Source organism: Poromitra crassiceps, assembly GCF_964638095.1.
Source record: "Poromitra crassiceps genome assembly, contig: HAP1_SCAFFOLD_143, whole genome shotgun sequence".
Classification (NCBI taxonomy): Eukaryota; Metazoa; Chordata; class Actinopteri; order Beryciformes; family Melamphaidae; genus Poromitra; species Poromitra crassiceps.
Genome location: NW_028152222.1, coordinates 265,107 through 282,500, shown reverse-complemented (window position 1 = coordinate 282,500; position 17,394 = coordinate 265,107). Strand labels below are relative to the sequence as shown.

At 42.7% G+C, this 17,394-nt stretch overlaps 1 protein-coding gene across 1 annotated transcript; it reads right to left on the bottom strand.

Annotated features, from left to right (window-relative positions):
* Positions 1–8,306: 8,306 nt before the first annotated feature.
* Positions 8,307–16,514, bottom strand: LOC310770646 (asialoglycoprotein receptor 2-like). The gene is made up of 6 exons (XM_083663389.1): positions 16,475–16,514; positions 15,702–15,791; positions 11,169–11,306; positions 9,952–10,094; positions 9,672–9,775; positions 8,307–9,404 (listed from the first exon to the last, which is right to left on the bottom strand). Exons 2-6 carry the CDS (start codon positions 15,703–15,705, stop codon positions 9,236–9,238), a joined length of 558 nt encoding a protein of 185 aa, XP_083519515.1. The 5' UTR covers positions 15,706–15,791; positions 16,475–16,514; the 3' UTR covers positions 8,307–9,235.
* Between the last annotated feature and the right edge of the window lie 880 nt (positions 16,515–17,394).

Below are 17,394 nucleotides of genomic sequence, written 5' to 3'. Positions count from 1 at the left end.
TCACACCTATTTGTAACTCCTACGCCATTTCTCCTATTTTCAAGAAACTTTTTTCCACATGTTCACCTGAACGTGCTCTACAAATTTGCCTCAAGGACTATTAGGTGCGCAATATACGGAATGCTTGAACCCCGCCCATCGCCGCTTGCGGCTATATTTAGGGGTTCAAGCCCTGAAGGGGCTGAAACCCTATTGTTTTTGTGCCGGTTTATTAGGGGTTCAAGCCCTGAAGGGGCTGAAACCCTATTGTTTTTCTAAATCCGAATATATTATTATTATTGTTCATCTGCCCCGACGCAAATTCCCGTGAGTTGGTAAATGGTAGAGACCTGACATTTGGCCCAATGACAGATATTGTTGGCTGGTAGGTGCTCAAAAAAGATTTTTCGAATCGGCCTGAAGGTGGCGCTATAATCGATGGTTTTACGTTAAAGGCCTTAACTTCCACGCCGTTGGTCCGATTTTCAAACTTTCTTTTTCCAGATGTTCAGGTGGACCTGCTCTACAAATTTGCCATAAGGAGCCTCAATGTCCGCCTGGAAAGTTTTTGAGATATTTGGAAAAGTTTGGAAAACACATTTTTTGCATCTCCTCCTAGACCGTTTGACCGATTTGCACTAGAATCTCCAGGAAGCATCTTTGGAGCAAGCTCTACAACCGTGCTTTTTGCATTTTTGAAAATCTACTTTAGTTTCGGAGATATTGATCGTTAAAGTTGTGAGAGGGCGTGGCCTATCAGCTAAACTGTAATAACTTCATGACCGATTAAGGAATCTTCACGAAACTTGCAGGAGGTCTTCGGAGACCATCCTAGACCATGTGTGTCAAATTTTGTGCAATTCGACCAAAAGGGGGCGCCATAAGCGCCAGAAATGGGCGTGGCTTAACATAAAAAAGGCTGTAACTCCACACCTGTTTGTCCAATGATCGCGAAACTTGTCAGATTTATCAAGGAGGATGTCCTAGTCAGAATCAGAAGCTTTGTCATCTGCGCAAGGCTTGAACCCCGCCCATCGCCGCTTGCGGCTATATTTAGGGGTCCAAGCACGAAGTGCGTGGATCCCTATTGTATCTGTTCCGTTTATTAGGGGTCCAAGCACGAAGTGCGTGGATCCCTATTGTATCTGTTCCGATTTTTTTTTTTTTTTTTCTTCTTCTCCGGTAAAACTGTATGTACAGCAGAAACTGTAAGGCTCAGCATAGCCAGACTGGGCACATAGATTGTAAATGTGCCTCACTACTCAGAAACAAAAAATTACCCATATCGGCCAGATGGTGGCGCTATAACAGACCATTTCGCGTTATGGTCCATATCTTCTGAACCGTGAGGCGTAGAATCAAAATTCCACTTCGGCTGTATTCCCTGGATCAATACGCATCTATCCATATAGGCCACGCCCATTTGCGTGTGCCTAGATTTTCCGCCATTTTGAATTTTATCTAAAACCTACTTTTGCTATCTCCTCCCAGGCCATTTGCCTGAATGAGCCTAAACTTTTTCTGTGGCATCTCTGGACTTACCTGACTCAAAGTTATTAAAGGATTTTGGATACCTGAAACCGTCTTGAAATGATAAATGTTTAAACTTTTGTGTATTTACTTTTGTTCTTTTCCTGCCCTAAAAGTGTGTGGATCTCAGAAACCATACACCCCCCATCACCCAAACTTTCCACACAGGTTCACGACATCACCCACTACTCAGAGTAAAAAAATTACACCAATCCACCAGATGGTGGCGCTATAACAGCCAATTTCACGTTTGTCGGTCCATAACTTCTGAACTGCGAGCTGTAGAATCAAAATTCCACATCTACTGGTTTCCCTGGAGCATCATGTATCTAACCCACTAGGCCACGCCCATTTCTGCGTGGTAGATTTTCCGCCATTTTGAATTTGATCAAAAACCTACTTTTGCGAGCTCCTCCTAGACCGTTTGGCCAAATCACACAAAACTTTTTCTGGGCCATCTATGGACTACCCCGACCTAAGGTTAGTAAAGGATTTTGGATACGTGAAACCGTTTTGAAATGCTAAATCTCGAAACTTTTAATGAAACACACGCCAACACTAAATTGCCCACAACTCATTAACCGGTCAATTACAACTACTGCTGCTACTACTGCTACCACTCCCACTACTACCAACACTACTACTACTACTATTACTACTTCTGCTACTATTACTACTACTACTACTACTACTACTACTACTACTACTACTACTACTACTACTGGAAGTTGGAATGTAGCATTTTGGGTGGGGTTAATGTGTTTTGGGGTTCTGCATCTGCTGTAGCATAATACATAGTTGGTTTAGATGTCACACAGTAATGCCCGATCCACAAAGACTTGACACCCACGTTTGAATAAAAACAAGTTTATGCCATAATAAGGTTATATCCGTGCCTTGTCATTGCTGTGGAAGGATGGTGTAGGGGTAAAGTAGCAGACACCAAAGCTGGAGGTCCTGGGTTCAAACCACGGCCAGGTAACTGTTTTATTTTTTGAAAATGTAGAATAAAGGTTAATCTGAATATAATTATGTATAACGCTGCTGAATACACACTGTGTACATAGCAGAATAACTGAATATGCCTATTTATGGTAACGTCATATTTCGACGTCCTCTTGACATTCCTGTGTAGATGTCTAAATGATCCCCAAATCGGCTGTGATTTGGCCTAGTCCTGGACGTCACTGAAAGATGATATCAGAACATCATCATGATGTAATTGTGTTTGCTGGGAGCCTTCTTTCAGATATATGAAAGGAAAAACATTCCAATACATTATTGTGTCTTCAGATGTGAAAGGTCCAAAAAGAGAATTAAATCTGAATTATCCTTGTCACTCATGTGTCCAGCTCAGTGGCCTTGTGGTCTGAATGTCCGCCCTGAGACTGGGAGGTCGTGAGTTCGATCCCCGGCCGAGTCATAGCAAAGACTATAAAAATGAGACCTATTTGCCTCCCTGCTTGGCACTCAGCATCAAAGGGTTGGAATTGGGGGGTTAGATCACCATATGATTCCCGAGCGCGGCGCACGCTGCCGCTCACCGCTCCCCCAGGGGATGGGTCAAATGCGGAGAACAAATTTCACACATTGTGTGACAATCAGTGGGACTTTACCTTTACTTTAGTTCCATTGTAACAGCACAACCCACACCAATTAGTTCAAACACCTCCATTCAGGGCAGACTTTTAATGTAAAGTGGTGGATTATGTGTGTAATACAGACATGTCCTTAATGGTAAATGGACTGCATGACAAGCTGCAATGCAGGGTGCTGGCTATAGTCATCAAAAGCAATTTCAGGGATAAAACCATCAACGTTCTGTAGTGGACGCCACTATGCCCTATGGTTTGATGTGTGTGTGGGAAAGACTCAATGACAACTGAAAATTCTGATTTCAGAACACAAAAGCTCCATCATGAGACAAGAACTAACCTCTCCTGTTGCAAAACACGTTCTTGAACACAGCCACGCAATCTCCAGCTAACATTTCCAAGATATTGAAAAAGTTCATGAAACACCGCAAAATAAGGAGGCAACATGTGGGGTTTTAATTACTATTACTGACTTAACTGTCTGAAGTTGAAAATTGTTCATCCCACATGGGGTTTGAACTTTGAGCCACAATAGTCTTTAGTTAGCATAAGTCATGAGCTTTACCAAGTGAGCTATCCAGACTGTTGTATTTAACTTTGTAGACCATATTATATGTATCTGCAGAGCCAGAGAAGTACTTGTCGTATTGACAGTATGTTCTACCCAAATACCACTTTCTGTCCAGATACTTAAAGGGATATTGTACACAAAAACTGCTTTCTATCCAAGTACTACTTCAAGTTTCAAGACATCACCCACTACTCAAAGGAAAAAATTACACCAATCCACCAGATGGTGGCGCTATAACAGCCAACCACCACTACTACTGCTGCTGCTGCTACTACTACTACTACTATTGGCTACTAGTGGCGGCTGTGGCTCAGGAGGTAGAGCGGGTTGTCCACTAATTAGAAGGTTGGTGGTTCGTTCCCCGGCTCCTCCAGTCCGCACGTCGAAGTGTCCTTGGGCAAGACACTGAACCCCAAATTGCTCCCGATGGCTGTGCCAGCACCCTGCGTGGCAGCTGGCCGCCTTCGGTGTGTGAATGGGTGAATGTAGGCACATTGTAAAGCGCTTTGGATAAAAGCGCTATATAAATGCAGTCCATTTACCATTTACTATTCTTAGTACTTCTGCTGCTACTACTGCTACCACTCCCTCTACTACCAACACTATTACTACTACTGCTACTACTACTACTACTAGTACTGCTTGGAAACCGTCAGGTCACCGGATCTCAACCAAACTTTGTTTACTTGTGCACATACCAAGTCTGAATAAATGTGCACTATCTGACATATACCCCCCAAGTCACCGGAAGCTTGGACCCCGCATCGCCGCTTGCGGCTATATTTATTATTCTTTTTTTTATTCTCCGCTAAAACAGTATGCACGGCAAAAACCGTAAGGGGTACAGTAGCCAGACTTTGCACATAGGTTGGAAATGTGCCCCACTACTCAGAGACAAAAAATTAGCCATATTGGCCAGATGGTGGCGCTATAACAGCCGAGTGCACGTATTGGCCCATAACTGCTGAACCGTGAGGCGTAGAATCAAAATTCCACATCTGCTGGATTCCCTGGATCAATACGCATCTATCCATATAGGCCCCGCCCATTTGCGTGTGCCTAGATTTTCCGCCATTTTGAATTTTATCAAAAACCTACTTTTGCGAACTCCTCCTAGACCGTTTGGCCAAATCACACGGGAATTTTTCTGGGACATCTATGGACTACCCCGACCTAAAGTTATTAAAGGATTTTGGATACGTGAAACCGTTTTGAAATGATAAATGTCTAAACTTTTGTGTATTTGCTTTTGTTCTTTTCCTACCCTAAAAGTGTGTGGATCTCAGAAACCATACACCCCCCATCACCCAAACTTTCCACACAGGTTCACGACATCACCCACTACTCAGAGTAAAAAAATTACACCAATCCACCAGACGGTGGCGCTATAACAGCCAATTTCACGTTTGTCGGTCCATAACTTCTGAACTGCGAGCTGTAGAATCAAAATTCCACATCTACTGGTTTCCCTGGAGCATCATGTATCTAACCCACTAGGCCACGCCCATTTCTGTGTGGTAGATTTTCCGCCATTTTGAATTTGATCAAAAACCTACTTTTGCGAGCTCCTCCTAGACCGTTTGGCCAAATCACACAAAACTTTTTCTGGGTCATCTATGGACTACCCCGACCGAAGGTTATTAAAGGGTTTTGGATACGTGAAACCGTTTTGAAATGATAAATCTCGAAACTTTTAATGAAACACACGCCAACACTAAATTGCCCACAACTCATTAACCGGTCAATTACAACTACTGCTGCTACTACTGCTACCACTCCCACTACTACCAACACTACTACTACTACTATTACTACTTCTGCTACTATTACTACTACTACTACTACTACTACTACTACTGGAAGTTGGAATGTAGCATTTTGGGTGGGGTTAATGTGTTTTGGGGTTCTGCATCTGCTGTAACATAATACACAGTTGGTTTAGATGTCACACAGTAATGCCCGATCCACAAAGACTTGACACCCACGTTTGAATAAAAACAAGTTTATGCCATAATAAGGTTACATCTGTGCCTCGTCATTGCTGTGGAAGGATGGTGTAGGGGTAAAGTAGCAGACCCCAAAGCTGGAGGTCCTGGCTTCAAACCACGGCCAGGTAACTGTTTTATTTTTTGAAAATGTAGAATAAAGGTTAATCTGGATATAATTATGTATAACGCTGCTGAATACACACTGTGTACATAGCAGAATAACTGAATATGCCTATTCATGGTAATGTCATATTTCGACGTCATCTTGACATTCCTGTGTAGATGTCTAAATGATCCTCAAATCGGCTGTGATTTGGCCTAGTCCTGGACGTCACTGAAAGATGATATCAGAACATCATCATGATGTAATTGTGTTTGCTGGGAGACTTCTTTCAGATGAGAGAGGAAAAACATTCCAATACATTATTGTGTCTTCACATGTGAAAGGTCCAAAAAGAGAATTCAATCTGAATTATCCTTGTCACTCATGTGCTCATTGTAACAGCACAACCCACACCAATTAGTTCAAACACCTCCATTCAGGGCATACTTTTAATGTAAAGTGGTGCATTATGTGTGTAATACAAAAATGTCCTTAATGGTAAATGGACTGCATGACAAGCTGCCATGCAGGGTGCTGGCTATAGTCACCAAAAGCAATTTCAGGGATAAACCCCATCAACCTTCTGTAGTGGACGCCACTACGCCCTATGGTTTGATGTGTGTGTGGGAAAGACACAATGACAACTGAAAATTCTGATTTCAGAACACAAAAGCTCCATCATGAGACAAGAACTAACCTCTCCTGTTGCAAAACACGTTCTTGAACACAGCCACGCAATCTCCAGCTAACATTTCCAAGATATTGAAAAAGTTCATAAAACACCGCAAAATAAGGAGGCAGCATGTGGGGTTTTAATTACTGTTACTGACTTACCTGTCTGAAGTTGAAAGTTTTTCATCCCACGTGGGGTTTGAAATTTGAGCGGCAATGGTCTTTAGTTAGCATAAGTCATGTGCTTTACCAAGTGAGCTATCCAGACTGTTGTATTTAACTTTGTAGACCATATTATATGTATCTGCAGAGCCAGAGAAGTACTTGTCGTATTGACAGTATGTTCTACCCAAATACCACTTTCTGTCCAGATACTTAAAGGGATATTGTACACAAAAACTGCTTTCTATCCAAGTACTACTTCAAGTTTCAAGACATCACCCACTACTCAGAGGAAAAAATTACACCAATCTACCAGATGGTGGCGCTATAACAGCCAACCACCACTACTACTGCTGCTGCTGCTACTACTACTACTATTGGCTACTAGTGGCGGCTGTGGCTCAGGAGGTAGAGTGGGTTGTCCACTAATTAGAAGGTTGGTGGTTCGTTCCCCGGCTCTTCCAGTCCGCACGTCGAAGTGTCCTTGGGCAAGACACTGAACCCCAAATTGCTCCCGATGGCTGTGCCAGCACCCTGCGTGGCAGCTGGCCGCCTTCGGTGTGTGAATGGGTGAATGTAGGCACATTGTAAAGCGCTTTGGATAAAAGCGCTATATAAATGCAGTCCATTTACCATTTACCATTTACTATTCTTAGTACTTCTGCTGCTACTACTGCTACCACTCCCACTACTACCAACACTATTACTACTACTGCTACTACTACTACTACTAGTACTGCTTGGAAACCGTCAGGTCACCGGATCTCAACCAAACTTTGTTTACTTGTGCATATACCAAGTCTGAATAAATGTGCACTATCTGACATATACCCCCCAAGTCACCGGAAGCTTGGACCCCGCATCGCCGCTTGCGGCTATATTTATTATTATTCTTCTTCTTTTTCATCTACCCCGACGCAAATTCCCGTGAGTTGGTAAATGGTAGACACCTGAAATTTGGCCCAATGACAGATATTGTTGGCAGGTAGCTGCTCAAGAAAGATTTTTCGAATCGGCCTGAAGGTGGCACTATAATTGAAGGTTTTACGTTAAAGGCCATAACTTCCACGCCGTTGGTCCGATTTTCAAACTTTTTTTTTCCAGATGTTCAGGTGAACCTGCTCTACAAGTTTGCCATAAGGACCCTCAATGTCCGTCTGGAAAATTTTTGAGATATTTGGAAAAGTTTGGAAAACACATTTTTTGCATCTCCTCCTAGACCGTTGGACCGATTTGCACCAGAATCGCCAGGAAGCATCTTTGGCGCAAGCTCTACAACCGTGCTTTTTGCATTTTTGAAAATCTACTTTAGTTTCGGAGATATTGATCGTTAAAGTTGAGAGAGGGCGTGGCCTCACAGCTAAATTGTCATAACTTCATGACCGATTAAGGAATCTTCACGAAACTTGCAGGAGGTCTTCGGAGACCATCCTAGACCATGTGTGTCAAATCTTGTGCAATTCGACCAAAAGGGGGTGCCATAAACGCCAGAAATGGGCGTGGCTTAACATAAAAAAAGCTGTAACTCCACACCTGTTTGTCCAATGATCGCGAAACTTGTCAGATATATCAAGGAGGATGTCCTAGTCAGAATCAGAAGCTTTGTCATCTGCGCAAGGCTTGAATCCCGCCCATCGCTGCTTGCGGCTATATTTGTTATAACTGTTTTTATTATTTTTACAAACATATAGACAGACAAAGAAAAATTGTATATATACATACTGTATATACACATGCATACACATACACATATTTGCATATGCATACATGCATACATGCATTACATACATAGCCTACATAAAAGGAAAAGCAAACAAACCACCATACAAAAAAACATGGTGTGTGGCAGGCATATTCATTTGAGAGAGAGAGAAAAAAGTAATCCCCTAAAGCAATCTATTTTAATGACAGTAACTGTATTCAGAATACCACCAATTTAAACTGTAACCGTACTGGAATACAGTTAGTCATATTTTGTATTTTAAATACTATATAGTAACAGTATTCCATTACTCCCCAGCCCTATGTGGGGCAGCACAGCATCTGGACTATAAATGTGTTCACATATACAGTGAAGCAGTGTTCTTCCTGATTGGCTGGAGGCTCCTCCTAATATGTCAGTCCTGAACATTTTGCTCCAAATCGTACTCCAGGCACACAGAGTAAACACAGCATAAACCAGCTTTCACCACATTACTCTACACTACAGCCATTATACAGTACTATGCCAGTGGTTCTCAAATGGGGGTCCGGGGACCCCCAGGGGTCCGTCGCACTTTGCCAAGGGGTCCGCAAAAGTTTTCAGGAAGAAAAAGAATCAAAACTTTTTTTCCCTGCAAAAGCTTCATAGTTCAATGGAAATATGTTATGCTTTAAAGCTAAAATGATTCATGGATTCCATTCTAATCTAACAAACGTATCAATTTAAAAGTCAAGCACGTTACCATGGAAACAATTAAGCTTAGCCCAAAATCACAAATCAGAATGAGGGGGTCCCGTCTCCGGTATATTTTCTATCTTGTAAGGGGTCCTTGGCTGACAAACATTTGAGAACCTCTGTACTATGCTATATGAGATTATGAGAATGATATCAACTTCAAGCCATAACTCCAAGACATTTAGCATTGAAGAACTGTCACACCACCTTCTCACAGATCCAGGTTTTTGTGTTGGTACATTTGTTGTCATTCCATTTGTTCAAAGGGTCAGTGAAAGAAATCCATATATGAGCACAGTCCTCCATCAAATCAGGGTCCCCTGCTCTGTGCTCTTCACCATCGTCAGGCTGGTTTGGTCCCCAGTAGCTGAAACACAGCAGGACAAGCAGTCAAACTCTGTGGTGAAGACATGGCCTAGGTCCATAGCTACAGTAACTAAAGATCATAGTAAAAATTATAATTTGTATTGCTGTTGTTGTTGTTATTTAAAGTTTTTCTATAGATATCGTGATAATATTGTTATTGTGCATTCTTTTGGCCATGATAACCGAGTAGGGAAAATCTGATATTGTGACAGCCCTACTCTGGAAGTCTCACACCATTTACTCAGAAAGAAATGTGATGAGATCTTACGCTGTGGTCAGAGGTGATCCATCCACCCATGTCCAGGTCCCTTCTTCCTCTCCTTCTCTCAGACCAATCCACACATGGATCTTGCTTATTCTAACCACGAATTGCTGTTTGCGGGGAAGAAGTATATAGAGGGTTCAAGTGATGATAGCAAGGACTGAAGGAGGGTAGAGAGCCGCACACGCACACACGCACGCGCACACACACACACACACACACACACACACACACACACACACACACAAACACACACACACACACACACACACACACACACACACACCTGTTCCTCTTTGCTATTGATGATCACCAGATCAGCGTCTCTCATCAGACAGTCCTGTCTGCTATCTTCCCAGGTTTTCAGCTCATTGGAGATGTAGTACCAGTGAGAGTTAAATTCAATATTCCAACATGGAAACATTTGTGCTGCAACAAAACAACACAACACAACACAACACAACATGTTAACACATTCACTGCCAGACGTTTTTTTTTACTGTAGTTAGCTTCTGCCAGAGGGTTTTTTTGAGGATTCTGGCTCATCTTTCAAGACCCGAGGATTCTTTTCTGCTAAGATTTTGTGAACACACAATATCTCAAAAGAACTAATAGAATGTGTGCTTTCTCTGTCTAAAAGAGTTAGTTTGTAGAGTTAGTAGTTATGTAAGCATTAGCAGTTGAATACAGCATGGTTTCAGCGTCAGAAAAATTATTCAGAGATAAACGGCTTTTTGTGAAATTCGATAGAACAGTCACTTTAACCATTCATTTTTGGCATCAGTAAGAGTCAGACATCTAAACAATAGTTTTGAACAGTAATTTCCTCCATAACAGCAGGAAACCCCCCTCTGCTTCCAACTCCTCCCTCCGTGTGTGTTCTCCTCCTGCCTCCCTGGCTCTCCAGCGGGCGTGTCACAACGAAGTTGCTGCTGCCTGGCTGCTGCCTGTTTGAGCAGCCGCTGTTTGAGGAAGTCTGGGTGGACTCGCTCGTTTCGTGGAGTTTTGGTTGAGAGCTTTGATGCGATTCTGGTCATATTTATGCTGCGTGTTTCAAAGTGTGCATCCAATCTATTCTTGGAACCCCCCACCGTTGCCACCGCTGTGCATCAGCGCGAAAGTGAAAGCGTTTTCGCCATCAATTTTACAGTATGAAAACGGCTTCGTCTCGCTTTTCCCTCCAGTTTTGGGTCGCCTCTTTCTACTGCGGAGAGACATGTCGACACTCAGTGGGTCGGTAAAATAGATTATACACATTCAATACCTCCAATTCTGGTGTAGGAGACGTAAAAGGGGTAGATCAACGTCCCACCGTCAAAAAAAAAAATCGATTCTGAGAACGTGTTAACACGTCCTTGGCAGTCAACAGCTGGATTCTGAAAACGTGTTAACACGTCCTTGGCAGTAAACGTGTTAAGCACTCACACACAAAAATGGCATCCATGTGAACTGGTTTCATTTAATGAAATCATTTTACTTATTATGGTGAACCGAGTTACTCACCCTGGGTACAGAACTGGTCTCTCAGCATGTTGTTACTGGTCTGTAACTGGTCTCTCTCTTTAGTCAAGTTGTTGTTACTGGTCTGTAACTGGTCTCTCTCCACCGTCATCAGCTCGAGCTTCTGCACAACTGAATGATCTGAAAGCAGTTTTCAGAAAAAACCATGTTCCTTGAGTTCCTCCTACAAAGTTTGAGCAACTAAGATATCTGGTGATCTTGCCAGTGAACAAGCATAAGGCAAAGGCGTCACTTTATGTTGAACAGTGGTGAGGACATGAGGGCTCAAACCATTATTTTTTAAGCTGTGCAGCCGCTTGTACCAGCCATTCAATAGATTTTTTTTTTTTTTTTTTTTTTTTTTTTATTGGGAGGGTGAGTGAAACAAATCTTCCAGCCACTAGCTTAAAGGACACTCCGCCCATTTTCAACCAGCTTTGTATCATTACAAAATCAGTAGTATATCTGAAAACTGTAACAAGTTTTGCAGGCATTCATTTAGTTTGACAGTTATTGAGAGTTGAAATGAGTGAAGTGATGTGGACCAGTGGTGTAATTCGTACATGAATGACATCACTGGTCCACAACTTCACTCAAATCAACTCTCAATAACTGTCAAACTAAATGAATGCCTGTAAAAGTGTTTACAGTTTTCTGATATGTGTGAGATTATGTGGAAAATAAATCAGCATTGAAAATTGGCAGAGTGTCCCTTAACTATTAGCTAATTACAAAATGCTCTAAACAGCAGCCTTAAAAGAAGGAAGGGGGCTTAGGGGAAGGGTTCATGGTCAAATAAAGCATGTGTGATTGTATGTGGTGAGGGTACAGGTGGTTAGTGGGTTTATTTAAACAGGCTCTTCTTGAGGACAGTCATAGCTGATGGGATGGATTTCTTTGAGCTGTTCTTCTTGGCCATTTGGACTTTCAGTCTGCAGCCTGATAGTAGTAACTGGAAAGCTGGGTGGACAGTGTTGATAGTCGTAACTGAAAAGCTGGGTGGAGAGGGCGGGTGGGGTTGTTGTAGATCTAGATTGGGCTCGATAATGGGTCCTTTTCTTTTCGCCCTTTATATGCTCCCTCTAGGACTCAATATTAGCCGTTTTAAGGGTATTTCTTATCATTTTTATGCTGATGATATTCAGCTTTATTTTTCTTTTAACCCTGACAGGACGCATAATTTTAATGTTTTATATGACTGTTTATGTGCAATCAAGGATTGGCTAGCCAGCAACTTTCTTCAGCTAAATGCTGAAAAAACAGAGGTTTTGATTGTTGCTCCTGATAATGTTGCCGCCAAGGTGGCTGACTGTATTGGGGCCCTTAGCTCGAATGTGCGATCAAGCCTGAGAAATCTTGGTGTGATTTTCGATCAGGCTATGCACCTGGATAAACACATCAAGTCCCTGTCCTGTACATGTTTCTTTCACGTTAGAAACATAGCTAAGCTCAGGTCTGTCGTTTCACACCACGAGCTAGAAATGATTATTCATGCTTTTGTTTCGTCTCGTTTAGACTACTGTAATTCTTTGTTTACTTGCCTCAGCAAGGCATCTCTGGACCGCCTCCAACTGCTCCAGAATGCTGCGGCCAGATTGCTGACCAGGACAAGTAGGTCTAGTCACATTACCCCTGTCCTGGCCTCCCTGCACTGGCTTCCTGTTAATTTCAGGATCCAGTTCAAGGTTCTGGTCATTACTTATAGAGCCTTGCATGGTCAGGCACCTGCATATTTGTGTGACCTGCTCCATTCACATGTCCCCAGCAGGTCACTGAGATCTGCTGACCAGGGTCTTTTGGTTGTGCCCCGCACCAGACTCGTAACCAAAGGTGACCGAGCCCACTGGCGCCGGAACAAGGGGGACATGGGGACATTTTGTCCCCCTTAAAATTTGGTCCCCGTAAAAATAAATAAATAAATAAAATTAAATCTGAGGGGGCAACTGCCCCTGATGCTTAGAGCCCACTTTAAGGCTGAATTATGCTCACCCTGCCGTGAAGGGCGCGGGGGTGGAGCGAGGGGCGGGCGCGTCAAATTACGTAAATTTGTTGGGCGTGGTTATTCGCTAGCTCGGTCGGGCGCTCGCGTTGTGCCTGATTTTTTTTTCTAACAGCGCAAGCTTCTCTCCAAACATGGCCGCTTTCAAGCCACTGAACCCTGAACACTGAGCTGTGTTTTCGCCACATTTCTTGACCCATGTGGTAGGCTATAAACTTAGATTTGCAACTGTTCGTTTTTAGTCATTTCACCAAGTAAATGTGTTGTGTTGAGAGCATTATTGAGAGAGATTAAAAGCAGCACAGAGTAGTAGGCTATCAGGGCTGAGAAGTAAAAACGGCTTTCAGTAAAAACAAGTTTGGTGAGTCCTTCATGTGCTGATGTGCGGTCGTTTGAGAGTGAAAGCACACTCAGTACTGCACAGAGTTTCATTGCGACTTTTCACTGGCTGTTCTCACCATTGTACAATACATGCTGATCACTTTCTGAGTATAATGGCATCAGCCCCAGCGCGAGGTCTCCACGGTGACTCACGGAGACTCGCGGGGCCCCACCCCCACGGAGCTTTGCTCGAGTATAAGAGCACCTTTACACTGTTTACACAGCCTGTGATGCTTGTTAAAGCCGTGATCGTTGTGGGATTATTACACCTGAGACAGACAGACCCAGGGATCAAGTTACAGAGAGCCCACTTTACACTGTTTACACAGCCTGTGACACTTGTTAAAGCCGTGATCATTGTGGGATTATTACACCTGAGAGACAGACAGACCTGGACTCTGTACTGCACTCACTGTCATTGGCTGCTGCTATAATCGTATACGGTTATTGTTATTTTATTTTTGTGTTGAGATGACAAGTTTTGCACTGTGTTTCGAAGTGATAATAATAATAATAATAATAAGTTCAGTGTTTCTGCCTGTGTTGCTGTCTGTTGTAGTGTAATTATAAAATGACCTAAAGGGAGAGCAGGTCACCAAGTGAGTGAGAAAAGGAAAAATACTGAATAATTACATCACTACAGTATAATCCTAATGTTAATTTAAAATGAGATATTCATCTAAATATGGCTAAAAATCATCGAAACGTCCATAAAAACGTCAATTTTTCGTGGCGCCGAAAAAACGGCGCCCTTTGGGCGCCGTGAAGAAAAAATAAATAAATAAATTGTGTCCCCCTTATTGCAAACTCGTTCCGGCGCCACTGACCGAGCCTTTGAGTCTGTAGCTCCTAGGTTGTGGAATGCTCTTCCACCAGTCTTGAGGGCCGCGGCCTCAGTTGAGATCTTTAAAAAGCATTTGAAAACATTTCTGTTTAGACAGGCAGTTGTTGCCTAGACTGACCTGATGTTTCATTTCTCTGTAACCCTGCTATCCTGTACTGCTATTTCTCCATCTCACTGTTTTACTTTGTATGCATTGTCATATTTTTGTGTTTATTTTGTGTGTTTCCTAACCTGTGAAGCACTTTGTGAGTCCTCTCTGTGATAAGTGCTATATAAATAAAATTTAATTTACTTTACTTTACTTTTCTTTAGTAGATTGCCTTGTTGCTTATTGATTGAGAGAATTCCTGGAGAAGAAGTCCTGGAGTTGGTGTTTGTGTCCAATGATCTTTCTGGACTGATTCACAAGCTAGTCTGCATTCAGTAGCCTACTATTCACCTTATGTAGCCACGCCCATTTGACCCGGTTGTGTGGTCGTGTGACGACTTCCGGCAAAAAAAAAAGAAAAAGAAAATGGCCGGCTGCTCCAATATCATCTAACTCTGAATTAACTAATAATTTAGCCAATTGTATGTAACATACCAAATAAAAGCAAACGGCAATGTCTAAGAATGCAACGCCATGTAACTGGCTCGTTAATTCTCGCATTCCAGGGAATTACGTTAACGTCTGCGGGTCTTATATACGTAAGTGGCTCGAGCTGCGCTCGGAGGAGAGAAAACCATCTGAAGCTTTCTTTGTTGGAGTCCAGGTATGTTTAACAAGAAAGTGTTCGTCATTGTCGAGGATAACGTTATCTGACCTGGCTAACAGTGGATACTCCGCTTGCTTGCTGTGTACTGAGCTCAAAGTAGTAGGCTACGTTCTTGGTTTTACCCCCTGCGCTGTCGGCATCCGTAAAGTAACGTTGCAGACGTCCGTATTTGTGAAATTGGTGTCTTAACATTCACGTTAATTTCCTGGGCGCTTATTAATAGAACACATGTTAACACGTTACGTTAACACGAATTGAAACTCGCCCACATCGAATTCTTTGTAACGCCGGGTGAGATCAAACAAGTGCCGTCGGGAGGACCAAAATGCGAGACTCGATCATTAGCCAGGAATGGGTCTCGCGCTGCTTTTGCATGCTAAAATAAAGCTGATAATGTACAATTTGATTCAGGGGGGAAGAAACCCTTTCAGAGTACAACACAAACTGTCTATTTTGCTTGGGATTTGGGACAAAATCGACCATTTCAAAAAGTGGTGGGGACATGTCCCCATGCAGCGTAAATGACACTTATAAGGAAATGTTAGAATAACACTTACGCATGAAGAGACGCAGAGAGACATTGAGAACGACTTGTGTAACCCACAGCAGCCCAAAGCACACACAGACCAGCCAGAACAGTTTTCTTCCTGCAGATCAGAACAAACATTCACATCATCATCATCATACCTTTATTTAAACAGGGAAAGACCATTGAGAGCAAGCTCTCTTTTACAAGGGCGCCCTGCGTACATACAAAAGAACAACATAGACACAGACAATATTACAGTATTGCAGTGATTGTGTCAGTTGCTTCATTTATGTCCAGGTTTTGGAATAAACTCCAATCAGTGCTGAGAAAACAGCCTCTTAAAGTCTCCACACTGTCCTCAGACCACTGCAACACGGTCTTGTGCTGTGGTTTTTCACATTTTAGCACAGTTTTATATGTGGGCAACAGGTGAACAGTGGAGTGATCCGAGTTCGAGAGAGGGGGGAGGGCCTTGGCTCTGTAGGCATTTTTAATGTTGCCAAAACATTTGTCCAGGATTTTATCATTTCTTGTGCCGCATTTAACAAACTGGTGGAAGCCAGGTAGCGCTGGCTCCAGTCTGCAGTGATTTAAGTCACCTAATACAAAGACGGGAGCTCCAGGAGTGCGGAGCAATTGGGTGTGGACACTGGGTGGAACATATAGGCTACACAAATTACAATGTTGCCAAACTCCCAGCGGAGATAAAACGATCTCATAGAAAGATAGAGCAATTCTATATCAGGTCCATTAAGCCTTTCAGTGTCAAGACAATGTATCAAAGAAATCTGAAATCCTCACCACATTTCTTTGCTTCAAGTTCATGTTGGCCATTGCACGCCATTCCTCTCTTTGCTTCTCACTTCCGCATCTGCTGAACTTGGAGGGGGGGCATGTAGGTGGACTACATTACAGGAAAGCGAACTTCACACTGGCTTGACTGACTTTCAAGACACGGCCTACACATCATGTGAACCTATCACAATCAGTTCTGATCAACATCCAATCTTCAGGCACTACTACTGGGCAGGTAGGTAGGTAGGTAGATACTTTATTTATCCCCAAGGAAATTCATGTACCAGCAGCTCACATACAGTTAATAAAAACACACAGTAGACAACATTAGAAAAACACAGTAAAAAATATATATAAAAAGATACTAACAGACCGTGTGCCAAGCCAAAACCTAAAGTGACCGAGTGCCTAATAGAGAACATTTAATAAATAAAAAATAAAAACCGGCAGGGCTAAAAAACAACAACAACAACACATGCAGCAGAGACAACAGAGCGAAGGCATAAATGACCTCACTTCCCCCGCTGGGAAGAGTTAAAAAGTCAAACGGCTCTGGGGACAAATTATTTCTTTAGTCTGCCTGTAGAGCAGCTCAGTGACAGCAGCCTGCCACTGAACAAGCTCCTCTGTCCTACTATGGTGGTGTGTAGTGGGTGGCTGTCATTGTCCATGATGGACAGTACCGTAAATTCCGGACTATAAGCCGCGGCTTTTTTCCCGTTTTTTGGCCTTTTTTGGCCCCTGCGGCTTATATAACGGTGCGGCTTATCTATGGATTTTTTCCAAAAAAAAAAAAAAAATCTCTCTTTTTTAGCACTCTTTCTAACTATAAATCCACTTCTGTTTTAATTTCCTCTCTTGCCCTCTTTTAACAACATAACATAACATAACATAACACAACACAGGTAAGCAGAAAGAAAAAGACG

Coding starts and splice junctions, on each gene's coding strand:
- LOC310770646 (XM_083663389.1), bottom strand. Junction 10,095..11,168: donor AGACCAGTTCTGTACCCAGG/GTGAGTAACTCG, acceptor GTTTTGTTGCAG/CACAAATGTTTCCATGTTGG. Junction 9,405..9,671: donor GGATCACCTCTGACCACAGC/GTAAGATCTCAT, acceptor GCTGTGTTTCAG/CTACTGGGGACCAAACCAGC.